This window comes from Podarcis erhardii (genome assembly GCF_964252035.2).
Source record: "Podarcis erhardii genome assembly, chromosome: 1".
NCBI classification, from domain to species: domain Eukaryota; kingdom Metazoa; phylum Chordata; class Lepidosauria; order Squamata; family Lacertidae; genus Podarcis; species Podarcis erhardii.
Window position 1 is genome coordinate 8,330,761 of NC_138497.1, and position 17,015 is coordinate 8,347,775.

The 17,015-nt window shown below is 42.3% G+C and overlaps 2 protein-coding genes across 3 annotated transcripts in view; both read right to left on the reverse strand.

The window, feature by feature from the left end:
- Positions 1-17,015, reverse strand: part of LOC309343863 (potassium channel, subfamily K, member 16-like) — a 104,673-nt gene that overhangs the window by 66,093 nt on the left and 21,565 nt on the right. Inside the window, exon 6 of one of the 2 annotated variants that reach the window (XM_081866016.1) lies at positions 16,208-16,473. The exons of the other annotated variant lie outside the window; for it this stretch is intronic. Coding sequence (XP_081722142.1) covers positions 16,313-16,473 — 161 coding nt within the window. The 3' untranslated portion in view covers positions 16,208-16,312. Of the gene's footprint in view, positions 1-16,207; positions 16,474-17,015 lie in introns of those variants that run through there. 2 annotated transcript variants of the gene reach the window in all.
- Positions 60-11,689, reverse strand: LOC309343850 (potassium channel, subfamily K, member 16-like; the record flags this gene model as incomplete). Its single annotated transcript, XM_081865981.1, has 5 exons — positions 60-447; positions 4,594-4,756; positions 6,925-7,088; positions 8,615-8,735; positions 11,495-11,689. The coding sequence occupies 5 exons, from the start codon at positions 11,687-11,689 to the stop codon at positions 281-283; spliced, it is 810 nt and encodes a 269-aa protein (XP_081722107.1). The 3' UTR covers positions 60-280.

Below are 17,015 nucleotides of genomic sequence, written 5' to 3' on the forward strand. Positions count from 1 at the left end.
TGCTAAAAAATGATCAAAACACAGTACATATCCTGTAATGAAGAGGCATTATAATCTGATGCAGACAACCCAGCTATTTCACAGTTTATTAGGAATTAATAATTTATAGACCAGCTAGCCAGTTTTTAAGGAATCAGTTGAATGTCACAATGCCATATAATTATAAAAAGCTCAAATGAAGTTGTTGAGTATAACTGATTTTTATGTCAGACTCCACCTGAATGCATTGATAAATTCTCCTCCAGTGGAAATCTAGCAGACTGACTCCTTTGGGGCACTGTTATCTTTGCATTTTACTCATTTTTTGAGAGGCTGCTTTTGGATCCACAGGTGCCAGTAATGATGAAAACAGTTCAAACAGCACAGCAATCCAGGCCAGACCAATGACGATCCAAATGGCTGCAAGCAGCTGGTATCCCACAAAATAGCTCCTCTCATGGTTCCTCCCTCGAGACAGAAGAGAAAAGCAACAGTAATGTGTGAGGAGGTGATTTAAAGGACCAGCCAACTCAGTTTATCTAAACTTTGTTAGGTCGTGTTCACACCATACATTTAAAAGACATTTCTACCATTGAATTGTGGGAAGATGAACACAGGAAACTGCCAATGTCCTTATAATTGCCTGTTCATGATGGTTTGGGCTCATGATGATGTTTGAGCCTGTAAAGGCTTATGGACCACTTACCAACCCTTGTTGGAGCCATATCCAGCATGGTGGCTGTTGCCATTAGAAGCGTTTTCAATTTAAATAATAAATATGTCAGAGAATTGGGCAACATATAAACAAGTAGTAAGATAAGAGCAGGGCCAGTTAAAATTGAAAACAATTGAAGAAATTAGGTACCATCTCACGGGCTAGCTCCATCATCATCAACTAAATAACGTTTTTACCTTGGATAAAAAAAAAATCAGGCTTTAAAGAAGAAAAATCAAAATTACAAAAAGTATTATTAGGAAGTAACAAAAAATTACTATCTAAAGTATATGATTTATTACTAGAATGGGATCTAAAGGATGAATAAATAAAAGAAGCACAGATCAAATGGGCCCAAGATATCAGACAGGCAATAGAACTAGACCAGTGGGAAAGACTATTGAAAATTGACTTCAGATTCACTTCCTGTTATTCTATAAAAGAGAAATGATGAAGTTGTCTTATAGATGGCACATGGCACCATTGAAGATTGCCAAAATCTATAAGACCAAATCCAACCTTTGCTGGAAGTGATGCCCTTATGGTGGGGATGCAAAAAAGGGGGGTGGGGGGAATTGAACCTGCATCCATGAAGAATTAAAAAAGATGCTCAGAATATCTATAGGAAAAAACCCTGAGACATTCCTGCTGAGCATAGTTGGAAAGAAGGTACCACAAGATAGGAGAAAATTATTCCTATATGCAATCGCAGCAGCCAAAATACTCCTTGAAAAGAACTGGAAAGGAAATCACATACCTACAAAAGAGGATTGGTTAATTAAACTAACAGAGTTTATAGAATTATCAAAATTAATTATGGTAATAAAGTATCAAACACACCAGAAATTAAGGGCACAATGGTTATGGTTCGAAGAATATATGAACAAACACTACTCTGAAGATAACAAGCTGATATGTTTAGACTAAGCTTGTAAGGTGACTTGATGTTATACCATAATAATACTATAAAAGAAGTAATTACAGTGATAAATGATAGCAATGAAAATAAGAACTTAAATGACTCAAAGATGTCGAGTGCTGGTGGAGGGGAGTCAAATGGGTGTGGTACTTCATCCCTTTTTCTTTCTTACCCTTTCCCTTTACTCTCTTTCACTTTTGGGGTTAAGTGTGTGTACTTTAGTGTTTGTTTGTTTGTTTGTTTGTTTGTAAATATACTTAAATAAAACATTATTTTTTTTAACAAAAAATGAATTGTGGGAAGACGAACACAGGAAACTGCCAATGTCCTTATTATTGCCTATTCGTGATGGTTTGTGTTATGTACTGATGTTCTCACCCTGGGCCAGCAGGGGGATACTGTAGATAGTTATGCAAATGAAGGATCGAAAGTGACGTTCTGTGATTGGATAGTTTGTATGCAAATGAAGGATCGAAAAGTGACGTTCTGTGATTGGATAGTTTTGGAAAGTTGCAACAGTTACAATTGTTCTGGAGCTCTATATAAGCAGACTGACTGAGCTCCTCAGTTAGTTCTGTTCTGGCATCTGAATAAAGAAGAGCTGTTTGAAGAATCGCTGTGTCGTCTGATATGTTCACCCACAACTTAACAGTTTGGGCACATGATGATGTTTTGGCCTGCAAAAGCTTTGGGGTAGTTGCACTACCACATTTCCAATCGGTGCACATCCTATTACTTCCTGCTTAATAATAATAATAATAATAATAATAATATTTGTACCGCACCCATCTGACTGGGTTTCCCTAGCCACTCTGGGAGGCTTCCAGCGTATATCAAAACATTATAAAACATACAGCATTATGAACTTCCCTATACATTTACAGGTAGGTAGCCGTGTTGGTCTGCTGTAGTCGAAACAAAATTTTTAAAAACACATCTGAAGAAATGTGCATGCACACGAAAGCTCATACCAATAACAAAATAGTTGGTCTCTAAGCAGCTACTGGAAGGATTTTTTTTATTTTGTTTCCCTATGCAGGGCTGCCTTCAGATGTCTTCTAAAAGTTGTGTAGTTCTTTATCTCCTTGACATCTTCCCGGTTCCCTGTAACCTCACTTCTTGCAGTGAGGGACCCACCAGAAGGCCCTCAGAGATGGACCTCACTGTCTGGGCTGAACAATGAGGGTGGAGTTGCAGTTCCAACCAAGAGAACGGTGCAAAATCACTTTCCAGGAAAACATACTGGGAATTTTCTTTTCTTTCATGTTTGATGCGTCTAGCCCAACCAAAGCATCCATGACAGATGGCCATCCAACCTCTGCTTAAAATTCCCCAGGGAAAGGGTCCACCACCTCTCATGGGAGTCCATTGCACAACCGAACCGCTCTTACTGTCAGAATTTTTTAATGAATGTTCAGTCAGAATCTCCTTTCTTGTAACTTGAAGCGATTGGTTTGAGTCCTACCTTTATAGTATAGTGTATTTTAAAATGGGGTTTAGAGTTTTTAGGGGTTTTTGAATGTTTTATGTACTTTTTATGTAGTTTTATGTAGTTTTTCAATTTCATTGTTCCGCATGGGACAATGACAATAAAGATATCGTATATTGTAAGAGCAGGAGAGAACATGCCACGCTCCCTCTTCCATGTGGCAGCCCTTGAGATATTTGAAGATGGCTATCATATCTCCGCTCAGTCTCTTCTTTTCCAGGCTAAACGTTCCCAGCTCCTTCAACCATTCTTCATAAGGCTTGGTTTCCAGACCCTTGATCATCTTGGCTGCCCTTCTCTGCACATGTTCCAACTTGTCAACAGAACAGCCTTCTTAAACTGTGGTGCCCAGAACTGGACACAGTATTCTAGGTATGTTCCGACCAAGGCAGAATAGAGTGGTACTATTCCTTCTCTTGATCTGGACACTGGACACCTATTGATGCAGCCTAGAATACCATTAGTTGTTTTTTTTGCTGCTGCATCACATGGTTGACTCATGTTAAGCTTGTGGTCCACCAAGACCCCTAGATCCTTTTCACATGTACTGTTAGTAAGCCAGGTGTCCCCCATCCTATATTTGTGCAGCTGGTTTTTCTTGACTAAGCGCAGAACCTTACATTTGTCCCTATTGAAATGCATTTTGTTAGCTTGTGCCCAGTTCTCCAATCTGTTAAGGTCATTTTGAATTGTGATTCTGTCTTCTGTGGCATTAACTACCCCTCCGAATTCAGTGTCAGCTGTACATTTGAGAAGCATCCTCTCAGTTCATTCAGCCAAGCATTTATAAAGACGTTGAACAACAACAGGCCCAGGACAGAACCCAGTGGCGCCCCACTTGTCACTTTTTTCCAGGATGTCGAGGAACCATTGATGAGTACTCTTTGGGATGGCTATTATTATTATTAAATTTTCATACTACATAAATTAAAAAAGTAAGATACCCTTTCAATACAAAAGAAAAAACACATAAACATATATAAACCTATATCCTCCCCCCCCCATGAATTCCCATCACCCCACCATATCACTCCCCTCCACCACACCTCAACTTCCTTAACTTCTAATTTCAGTACTCTCATTGCAATCTTTATGTTATTGAATTTTAAGTTCCTTATCGCATCCTAATTGGTTTTATCCTTTCCTCTTTACTCATTTAGTCTAAGCATAGCAACATGTTCTGTTTTGGTTTGTTTGCCTTCTTATATAGGCAGTTAGCATGGCCATTTCTATCAACTCAGTTAGTTTGTATAACCATTCTTCTTTTGTGGGTATTGCTTCACTTTCCATTTGCTAGCGTATATTATCCTGGCAGCTGCTGTAGCATATAAGAAAATTCCTTTCATTTTCTGAGGTATGTCTTTTCCCAGTTAGCCTAATAAGTATGCCTCTGGTTTCTTTTCTATAGATGCTTTTAACATTTTTATCTTCATGGATAACACCCCAAGAACCAGTTAAGCTCACAATATGAAAGTATTTTGAAAGCCTTACCTATTAGATAGTCTCCAAAACCAATGGTACTAAGTGTAATAAATGTAAAATAGACAGCTTCATAAAAAGTCCAGCCCTCCATCCATTGAAAGAGGAACGATGGCAAAATAAGAAACATTAGAATTCCCACAACCACGAACATGAAAATGTATCTTGCTGTTTTCTGAAAGTTAAAGCAAGAAAAGAAAAGAAAAAAAGAAAGGTTTGATGGAACAGAACTCAGTTTTCTTTCTCAGTTTTAAGCTGCATTAACAGATAAATAATAATAAAAAGGTAAAGGGACCCCTGACCATTAGGCCCAGTCGTGACCGACTCTGGGGTTGCAGTGCTCATCTCGCTTTATTGGCCATGGGAGCTGGCGTACAGCTTCCGGGTCATGTGGCCAGCATGACTAAGCCGCTTCTGGAGAACCAGAGCAGTGCATGGAAACGCTGTTTACCTTCCCGCCAGAGCGGTACCTATTTATCTACTTGCACTTTGACATGCTTTGGAACTGCTAGGTTGGCAGGAGCAGGGACCGAGCAACGGGAGCTCACCCCGTCACGGGGATTCAAGCTGCCGACCTTATGATTGGCCAATCCTAGGCTTTGTGGTTTAACCCAGAGTGCCACTTGCATCCCTATAAATAATAATAATTCCACCCTAATTAGACTTCATCTGGAGCATGGTTTGCTGCTGTCATGATTTATGGTGGTCAAGCTCTACTGCCCTCTGGGGCAGAGGAGCTGTTCAGGCAGGGGAAAGCCAGGATTTATGAGGTAAGATTCCTGGTTCTGGGGAGTTCACTGAATCCCACGATGTCGTTTAAGCCCGTTTCTGCCAACTTGAAAGGCAGAACAGGTTTGCCCTGGGAAGGGTGTCCTTGCCATGGACGAACCTCCATCTCTGGCATGATTTGTGATCACCAGTTTGGAATATTGCCGTTAATCATGAGGCACTCCTGAAATGGTATATGATAATGGGCTGCAATCAATCAGATGCCGAAAGGATGGGATTTGGTTCTTCGAAGGTATTTGAATGTTTTTTTCCTGAAGCTTGAAATTCCTTACAGCAGCCAAAAAGGAAAGGGGAAGACAAATGATTCTTTTTTGGTACTTTCTTTTTTTGGTACTTTCTTACCAAGGAAAAGAAGGGGGAGGCTTTGATTTATGCTTAATAAGGAATTTAACAAGGTTTTACTATGCCCGCCCCCCGACTGAGGCTGAATGGACTTTATTTTAAAATGATTGTTGGACCGGAGCGGGAGTGTGAGGGGGAAATGCTGAGTAAAGAAGATAGAACGGATAGGATAAGAGGCTTGGGAAAAAAGGATTTCATTTTAGAAACAGGCAAGTAACTAAAAGCCTTGGTCTGTCGTAATCCCAAATTAACTTGGCAAACTTGATTTTCTAAACACTGAAAAAAATGGAACTATAGGGGAAAGTAATGTCCGAGTTTGTAATATCTAAACTGTGTTGTACATTGTGTTAACGTTTATGCATGAAAAGGTGACGATTTGTTAAGCTGTACATTGTACATTGTTAAGCTGTACATTGTTGCACACACCCTCGCACCCACTAACATTTTGGAGAATTAAGAAAAATAAATTCCATGAATTTAGGAAGATATATTTTGCAAATTTATACTGGAGCCAGTTTTACTAAAGGCAAACAGCTATGTTTCAAAAATATGAGCTTCTTAAAACAAATAATTTGGCGAGCTTCTCCCATTCCTATTTGAAGGCAGAGCTTGAATTTATCTTCCTCACTTATTTAGAGGGCATAATGCACATGTCTAATTTATTTTTGTCTTCCACCTCTTATTGAGGCAACTAATCATATATGCATATGTATATGCAATATAATAGAAGAAGAGCCCTGCTGGAACAGGCAAGGGCCCATCTAGTTGAGGATGCTGTTCTCATCAAAGCTGACATAATAATAATAATAATAATAATAATAATAATAGTAATAATAATAATAATAATAATAATAATAATAATAATAATAATTTTTATACCCCGCCTTCCCCAGCCAAGACCGGGCTGGGTAACAACCGATAATAAAAAAAAAGTTGATTAAAATACAATTTAAAAATCAAGATTAAAATACAACATTAAAACATTAAGATGCAGCTTCTTCACAGGAGGAGAAAGGAAAAAGAAAGAGGGGGAGGGAATTAAATTGGCTCTAAGCCAAAGGCCAGGCAGAACAACTCTGTCTTACAGGCCCTGCGGAAAGAAATCAGATCCCGCAGGGCTCTGGTCTCATGAGGCGGAGCGTTCCACCAAGCCAGAGCCTCAGTCTGACTGGTCAGATTAGAAATCATCTCCAGATAAAGTAACTGAATTACCTTTTTCCCTTTCCCAAACACATTCCTTGAACAGCTTTCGAAGAGTCTTGAGACTAAAAAGCCAATATAGTTCAAGCAGATGAGGTTGAAGGGGATTCCAAAGAGAGCAAAAATAATACAAAAGATCTGACCTTCTTTCGTTTGCGGAGAGACGTTTCCATAGCCTGTTGAAAGATTAAGAAAGGGTTGCAAAGGACATCAGCAACTGTCGATTTGCCAATTGCCTAGAGAAGTTACAGAGCAGGGTCCCTACGAAGGGTTGTTTCCAGTGGAGAGCAGCATGTACATTGAGACTGACTGTTCCTTCCTTTCCTCTCTCCTGTACAACCCCCAAATCTGCTCCAGAGGATCCCCATACCCTCTGGAGCAGACATTGAGGATGCTCAGAGGGGTACAGAGAGGAGAAGAGGGGTAAGTTTCATTGTGCAAGCAGAGGTCTGTGCACAACCGAAATGGCAGCCTTGAATACGGCCCAATGTATTTATTTTATGTACTGCACTCACTGACCTCCTTTATGCCGATGCACTTGGTGTTAGGATAATTATGTGGGAGCTTCAAGTCTCTCCCTCCTGTTCCTTGGACCGGACAGGCCCACTGTAGAAGAACTGACCTGAGATGCAATGGAAGAGGCCAAGTGTGCAGGTATGACTTTGGAGACCTTGTGAAACATTGGGTGAAATGTAGACTCATCATGGCAACCCATTAAAAAACCCCAAGAGATTGATAATATATTTGTCATGAAAATCTGGGGATCACTGCATTTTCACGACAATGAAAACAAATGTAGGTTCATCTGCAGTGAGGAGAGAGCTGAATTCCTCCATTCGTGACCGTCATGGCTAAAATAAGTTGCAATTCCCAAGCCGCTAAGCACTTTAAGAATGCTCAAGGAATTTGATTTCTCTCAATTCCAGTCTGACCTAGCCTTGCCTGTGAATTGAAACATGCTTAACCTTCAGATTTTTCAGTTTTTCAAAATTGGTGATAGTTATTGGGTTAAACAATGAATTACAAAAAACTTATTTGCTTTGGGATGATCTGTCTTTGGTGGTGAAATAGGGCATGCAAGGAGCGTCTTAGACAGAGGAACCACCATTGTGCCCAGATACCAGCCCATAATAACCCTCAGGGTAAGTCTTCTGCTCAGAAAAACCTCCATTTTAGTTTCCTTTGCGATTGGTCTCAATTAAGACTTGGCTGATCTATCTGCCAATTAATTCATATTAATTAATTCTTATCCAGAATGCAAATTGGCTTCTGGTGTAAGAAGAGGCATTATTTAAGAGGCTGAAAAACAAAGCAAAAAGCTTGTCTTAAATTATCAATGATAATTTATTTGGGGAGCAAGTCCCACTGAATGCATAGGGTTGTGCTGAGAGGGACGGATTGCATTGGGAGACGGGCATGGGGGTCAGTTGCACCGGGTGGGATTTGAACTCGTTTCCCTAGCCCAACTACTTTCCACAGGGTAGTTTTAATAATGGGTTGGCCCCAGAATGGAGGGGAATAAATAACCAATCAGGGAATGGTCTTGTTGGGCATACAATAGATGAACAGGGAGGACAAAAATGAGATGTGAAGAATGATGAAAGAGCAAAAGCAAAGCCTACAGCTTTACACAATTTATCTGAGAGCAGTTGAATGCCCTGCATACTATATTCGGGGAGAAGCCAGAACCAAATGACAGTACCTATTGTGGCTAACATAGTTCCCACGAAGAAGAAAGAATTAGCAAAATCCCAGTTGCTGTATTTTTCTGAAGGGTGGGTGGCTGCTGGAATTATGCCCTTCCGAACAGATCTTATTAATTTCTGCAATTGAAGGCAAGACTCAGTTTGAATATTCCAGCAATAAGAATAGCCCCTCCTCTGATTATCACCAGATACTGCTAACCAAATCACGATGCATTCAGAAGGGACGTTCTTGTGGATCAGTCCAGCACGTTCTTCCCCCAGCGGCCAGCCCAATGCTCATGGGAAGCCCACAAACAGGACCTGAGCACAACAGCCCTCCCCTCACTTGTCATCCCCAGTAACTGGTAGGCATAGGGCTTATGCACACTCAGCATTTTCTCCACTCTTACCAGGCAAAGGCCCACACTCCAAGAGGTGCTTGTTGTGGTTTGCACCAAGCTTTCCCAGTGAAAACTGTGATCTATGTTTGGGTTGTTGAGAGGGATGCAGTGGTTTCACCCTCAAAGCTTAGTGATAAATTAGACTCCTTACACTCCTTACACAAGACTTAAAGACAAGTCTTGACTGGTCAGGATGGCAACTAGGGCTGTTTTTCAGCAGGAACTCTCTGGAACTCAGTTCTGGCACCTCTCAAGTAGGTGCCTTTGCTATTATAGGAGAAGGTGGGAGGTGTTCATGGTGAGTTCCAGGAACTTCCGATACCTCTTTTCCTAGAAAAATAGCACTGATGGCAACACTATAACAAGCTGTGTTGTTTATATCTCAAGTTCAATGCTAAGTGTTTCTCTCCTTTGACCCCAAGAGAGGGTTTGGTCTTCTTGCTCCAAAAACATACACTCCATCAATTTGCCTAATCCTCCATGGGGATAACATTCCACATGCAGAAGGAAGGCTCTATGCTGGCCACTGATTCTGTCCCCACCTCAGTTCCCACCTCCTAAACTGTATTCCCCTCATATATACTTTCTGACCTCTCGACCTCTGTTGTCATGCCACAGTCATCTCTTTTCAGTCTTGCTGAAGTAATGCCTTACCTGTATGAATAACTCCACCTCTTCTGGGCTGAGATTGGTGTAGCTCCAAAAGAAATTCCTCCTTCATGTGAAATGTTGCCTCCTCTTCTACTTTTTTGTGGTGATCATTCTCCAGAAGCTCCTGAGCACAACAGCCCTCCCCTCACTTGTCACCCCCAGTAACTGGTAGGCATAGGGCTTATGCACACTCAACTTTTCCTCCACTCTTTCCAGGCAAAGGCCGCACTCCAATAGCACTGATGGCAACACTATAACAAGCTGTGTTGTTTATATCTCAAGTTCAATACTAAGTGTTTCTCTCCCTTGACCCCAAGAAAGGGTTTGGTCTTCTTGCTCCAAAAACATACACTTTAGTAGCAATGCATAAATCATTGCCCCTTGGCTTGGCTGTCTTCCTAAATTCTTCTGGACAGAGTCTGCTTGGAGTATTGGCTCTCCCATATTCTCAGTCAACCAAACAATGGTGAAACTACTCCATCTCCCACCCTCTGGTCTAAGGCACAAACACACTTTTCAAGGCAGTTATCCAGACAATGATTCAGCTTTTCTGTGACCTTGAACAGAGTCACCTGTTTTGCAGTTGTTACATGACGTATGTTCTCCTTTTCCCAATATATTTTTATAAAATATGTGTCCCAACAAATATAGTACAGTTGAACCTTGGTTTTTTAATGCCTTGGTACTCTGACATTTTGGCTCCCAAATATCGCAAACCCAGAAGTGAGTGTTCCAGTTTGCGAATGTTTTTCGTAAGCTGAACGTCTGATGCAGCTTCCGTGCCTTCCAATTGAGTGTAGGATATGCTTGCAGCCAATCGGAAACCACACCTTGGTTTTCAAACCATTTTGGGAGTTGAACGGACTACCGGAACAGATTAAGTTCCACAACCAAGGTTTGAATGTACAAATATTAACAAAAACCCGCTCTTTACAGCTGAATTGGAGGAAATGTAAATTTGGGTTTTCCGTGGCAATGATTCAGCTTTTCTGTGACCTTGATTGGAGTCACCTGTTTTGCAGCTGCTACATGACGTATGTTCTCCTTTCCCTAAATTATTCTTTGCAAAATACGTTTCCCAACAAATACAGTGCTAATACTAACAAAAACCTGCTCCTTATAGCTGAATCGGAGCAAAAGTCAATTGGGGTTTTCAATGGATTGCCGTTAACAAGCTGGTTTTCACGAGGAAAGCCCCAGAGCAACGAAATGGTGCTCAGACACAGAGCTTTAAATCATGGTCATGCCTGGAGAGAGTGGAGGAAAGCTCAGCGTGGAGAAGCCCATGCTGCCTCCAACAGTGTTGGCAGAACACAGCCATAAATGGTTAGTAGCCATTCATTGTCTTATCCTCCATCAATTTGCCTAACCCTCCATGGGGATAAAATTTCACATGCAGAAGGAAGGGTAAGTCCTTATGGCTTTATGCTGGCCACTAATTCTGTCCCCGCTACCAGCATGAGTTTTGACCAAACTGTGGGAGGCAGTGGAAGACAGAAGTGCCTGGCGTGCTCTGGTCCATGGGGTCACGAAGAGTTGGACATGACTAAACGACTAAACAACAACAATTCTGTCCCCACCTCAATTCCCACCTCCTAAACTGTATTCCCCCCATATATACTTTCTGACCCCTTAACCTCTGGTGTCATGCCTTAGTCATCTCTTTCAGTCTTCCTGAAGTAATGCCTTACCTCAAAACAAAACAAATTCCTTCCAGTAGCACCTTAAAGACCAACTAAGTCAGTTCTTGGTATGAGCTTTCGTGTGCATGCACACTTCTTCAGATACACTGTGTTTTGACTATGGCAGACCAACACGGCTACCTATCTGTAACTAATGCCTTACCTGTATGAATAACTCCACCTCTTCTGGGGTGAGAGCGGTGTAGTTCAAAAGAAAATCATGTTTCAGGTGAAACACTGTATCTATTACTTTTTTGTTGTGATCCTTCTCCAGAATCTCAAAGACGAGGGCCCCCATCACCACGTAAGTCATGAAGCCAGCCAGCAGTATGACGCCCTGTGCCCTGCTCACACGCATGTTGTTCTGTGTGGGAATGAGGGCCAAGGAAGAAGCAGACACAAGAGCGACTATAGTTTTGTAGAGCAAGTCCTTATTTGTCTTGACCCAGACTCAACAGTACAGCCCCATAGCTGGGCACTCTCCATAGCTGGACCCAAGCTAACCAAATGAATTTCAACAGGGACAAATGTAAGGTTCTGCACTTAGGCAGAAAGAACCAGATGCACAAATAGAAGATGGGAGAGCCAGTGTGGTGTAGTGGTTAAGAGCGGTGGACTCGTAATCTGGTGAACCGGGTTCACTTCCCCGCTCCTCCACATGCAGCTGCTGGGAGACCTTGGGCTAGGCACACTTCTCTGAAGTCTCTCAGCCCCACTCACCTCACAGAGTGTTTGTTGTGGGGAAGGAAGGGAAAGGAGATTGTTGGCCGCTTTGAGACTCCTTCGGGTAGTGATAAAGCGGGATATCAAATCCAAACTCTTCTTCTAAGTAGCAGTACATGCAAAAAGGACCCAGGGGTCTTGGTGGACCACAAGCTGAACATGAGTCAACTGTGTGTTTTTATTATTACCACAAGATTGATCTAAATTAGCATTATTAAACATCAACAAAATGTATCATGACTTATCAATGTATATCAACAGATAGCAGTCATTGAACCTGACCTTGTGGGGGAAAGACAGTGCTCTTTAGAACTGTATCACTAAGCATATTTACTGTCAGGTAGACAATTCTGGAGACCCACAACTGAAAATAACTCCAAATTGGGCTACCTTGGAATATTCCTATGTAGCCCTGCAAGAAAAATGGGTGGCACTCGGGTCTAAATTCATTAATATTGAAGATACTACTGAAAAAATAACATTAGTTCAAACTATATGGTATCACATGTTCAAAAAAATATAAATTTGACCTTTTCTCCCATGACAAAATGGCTTTGTGGGGAAACACGTCTTTAAAAACCGGGAAATACTGTAATAGGTTAAGATCTGGTGAATTACAATAACAACTCTGTAAAGTATAGAGTTTTGTGTGTTTTTCACCCCATCTCCCCCTTTACTTTGCCTTCTACACGGCTGCTGTTTCTCCCCCCAAAAATGTCTCTACAATATGACATTGCAAGGAAGCTCTGAGGACAAAACCATATGTGAATATGTTGCTAGAAAAACTAGGGGAAAATGTGCTTCATGTTTTATAGGTGTCTAAAATAAAAGATTGAAGACAGAAGTGCCTGGCGTGCTCTGGTCCATGGGGTCGCGAAGAGTCAGAGATGACTAAACGACTAAAAAACTAAACAACAACAAAATAAAAGATTATACTGCCTAAAAAAAAAACACTGCTTCAATGACTTCCCGGGAAAGTTGTTTGGAGTGTTAGGATACTGCATGTCAAAACACACTTTCTCTTTCCAGGTTTGTTTTAGGTTTTTTTAAGAAATACAGTTCATTGGAAAACATGGAGGAAGAAAACCAGGAGGTTTTGTCATGGTGGAGCTAATGTGTTTTCCCACATCCATAACCAACCCAGGGGTCATTTGGAGGAGGGAATTGAAAGGAGGGGAGAGGTCTTTGCTTGGCTCCTCACTCACCCTGACAGGGTCCTTTGATTCCAAATCCTCTTAATTGATCCACTTCAACTTCCAATATCTGATGGGAGAGTCTCAGTGCTTCTCTTTCACTGGGTAGCTATTTGGGAGAAGCAGCCTGACCACACCTTCATGGGCTCTATGAGGTCATGGGTATATTACCCACTTTTGTGGACTGGCTTACCTGGTCTTCTGTGAGGTCACCACCTCTGTACCAGCTGGGCTGCTGAAAGCCTCTCTAGGTCTGAGAGGATGGTAGGAAGATCAGACCACAGTATTTTAGAAATGTACAGGGAACAAGATTGATCTATTTTCAAGCAATGGGAATGCTCATCAGATTTGCAGATGGCACCAAACTGGGAGGGGTAGCTAATGCCGCAGCAGAAAGAATCAGAATTAAAGGGTTGCCATGTGTTCTCTTTTTCCAGGACACGTCCTCTTTTTCATGGGCAGAGTCATCATAGTGATCCATAGCTAAAAGCAGAAGTCGGCAAATGTGTCCTCTTTTTTGCAACCCTACATCGAGCCCCAGCTAACAAAATAAATTTCACTGGGGACAAATGTCAGGTTCTGCACATAGGAAGGAAGAACCAGATGCACAAATATAAGGGGGGGGGGGCGCCAATCTGGCTTACTAGCAGTACATGTGAAAAGGATCTAGAGGTTTTGGTGGACCACAGGCTGAACATGAGTCAGTTGTGTGATGCAGCAGCAAAGCTTATGCTATTGTTAAACCCTCGGAATGAATAAATGCTAGGATTTTGATCAATTGGTATATGGATTAGATTAGAACATAAACTGCAGAGCTGTTCCAGACAGGGAATTCCTGTGCTGGCTTATGCAAATTATCCTGGCTGATCTCTTGCTATCAAGAGTACAATAGGGGCCATTAACAATCAAGGGAACTTCCCTCTTCCCCCTAGGTGTGAACAAAGACTGGGGATTTGGGAGGTTGCCAGGGTACCTGCTCTGGGGGAGGGCAAGGGGTTTCTGGGAGAAAGAAGGGGGGAGGAGAGATTCATTTTGGAGAGAGAGGCTGTATGCCTGCACTGCTGCCTCTTGAACTGACCATGCCATAAGAGCTGGACTCCTTCCATGCAGACTGAAGGTGTAAATAGCTGAATAAACCCTATTTTTAAAAGTACAACAGTTTCCACCATTTCTTCTATTCTCCAAAGTGACTCTAGGCTACATCAACAAAAATAGTGTCCCGATCACAGGAAGTAATAAATATAAAAGGTAAAGAACCCGAGGATGGTTAAGTCCAGTCAAATTTAACTATGGGGTGTGGCGCACATCTTTGCTTTCAGTCCGAGGGAGTCGGCATTTGTCATCAGATACCCCTGGTAGTGAGGCTGCATCCATGTGATAAGGAAAAAAAACCTGCTCCTTTTCCCTTATGGCGTACTCAAGAGCCCATAAAGAGTCCTTTTGTAGGCTCTCTATGGGTAGGAGAAAATAACAGAGACCAACCAGAGAATATTGAGAAGCAAAGCAGCCCGTAAACCTGATATTTATTAACTGTTGCAACAGGGTGCTCCCCCACATGCAGGAGAGAGGAGGAGGACCCCGAGCCATGCGTGCAAGCCCTTATATAGACATTTTAAATTGCCCGCCCTGGAGTCCAAGACCACCCCCAGAAACATCATACCTGCATCACAGACTTGAAGCCATTGGTTTGAGTCATAGCTGTCAACTTTCAGATTTGAAAATAAGGGTTCAGCAGCCTCACCTTTCCCAGGCACTCCTGTCTTCCACTGCCTCCTGCAGTTTGGTCAAACTCATGCTGGTAGCTTCGAGAACACTGTCCAACCACGTTGTCCTCATGGTTCAATGTTACTAGTGAGCAAAGTTACCCAGTCAGGATTTGAATCTTGGTCCTAACTTTGGGGTTTAAGTTTCTATTTAGCTGTCCATTAATACTGACAAACCATATCTCCCATTCATCTCTCAGATCCCCTTATAAATCTAAAGTACTGACCTCACCACATCCTGCGGTAAAAAACTTCCCCAAGTTAATTACACATTGTGTGAAGGTAAGTGTGTGAAGCTACAGCATTCCTACTATCAGCTTAAGTGACACATTCACTCTCTCTCTCTCTCTCTCTCTCTCACACACACACACACACACACGCACACACACACACACACAGAGAGAGAGAGAGAGAGAGAGAGAGAGAGAGAGAGAGAGTGGAGCCCCTCTGAGCCAAAAGCCCAAAAGCAGAAAGCCCAGCCAGCAGCCAAACGAAGCCTCAAGCAGTGGTTCCTACAGCGCAGCGACCCGGCAAGGGGATACAGCAGCAAGGAAAACCACACCGTCACCTCTCCGCTGGGAAGCGCTGAGCAAAGGCGAGTCCCCAGGCAACACAGCCGATTTGATTGGCACAAGGCATGCAAGCTCCACCCCCCCCCAGTCGTTCTCAGACTGCTTAGTGGTGAGCAACGCAGCCAAGCAACACAGTTGGAGCCTCCCTCCTCCCTGGCCAGCAGGGACAGGAGCTGCTTCCTTTGAAATCCTGGAAATTTACGCGATATCAACAATCCGGGGTAGCAGCGGGAAACGGCGCTGGAATAAGGGAGTTTCCCTCCAAATAAAGGAAGGTTGACAGCTATGGTTTGAGTCCTCCCCTCCAGAGCAGGAGAAAGCAAGCATGCTCCCTCTTCCATGTGACAGCCCTTGAGATATTTGAAGATGGCTCTCATATCTCCCCCAGTCCCCTCTTTTCCAGAATAAAAATACCCAGCTCCTTCAACCACTCCTCATAAGGTTTGGTTTCCAGACCCTTGATCATCTTGGTTGCTCTCCTCTGCACACAGTCCAAGTAAGACCGACCCTCCCGCTCTTGGTTGCAGAATACCAGGCTATTTCACAGTTTATTAGGAACTAGTGAGTTTTTAAGGAATCAGTTAAATGTCACACTGCCATACAATTATAAAAAGTTCAGCAGAAGTTCTTGAGTTTAGCTGATTTTTATGTCTGTCTCCACCAGAATGCAATGATAAATTCTCCTCCAGTGGAAATCTAGCAGACTGACTCCTTTGGGGTGGTGTTATCTTCACCGTTTACTCTTTTTTGGTGAGCTTGCTTTTGGATCTACAGGTGCCAGGAATGAAGAGACCCGTTGAAACAACACAGCTATCCAGGCCAGACCAACGACGATCCAAGCGGCTCCGAGCACCCGGTAGCCCGGAAAATACGACCTGTCCTGCTTAATCCCTGGAGACACAGAGAAAAGCAACAATAATGTGTGAGGAGGTGATTTAAAGGACTCACCAATTCAGTTTATCTAAAGTTCGTTAGCTACACATTCACACCATACATTTAAAAGACATTTCTACCACTGAATTGTGGGAAGACGAACACAGGAAGCTGCCAATGTCCTTATTATTGCCTATTTGTGATGGTTTGGGCACATGATGCTGTTTTGGCCTGCAAAAGCTTTGGGGTGGTTGCCTTACCACATTCCCAATCTGTGCACATCCTATAACTTCCTGCTTAATAATAATAATAATAATAATATTTATACCCCACCCATCTGACTGGGTTTCCCCAGCCACTCTGGGAGGCTTCCAGCATATATCAAAACATTATAAAACATACAGCATTACGAACTTTACTGTACATTTACAGGTAGGTAGCCGTGTTGGTCTGCCGTAGTCGAAACAAAATAAAAAAAATCCTTCCAGTAGCACCTTAGAGACCAACTAAATTTGTTATTGATATACCGTATTTTTTGCGCCATAACACTCACCTTTTTT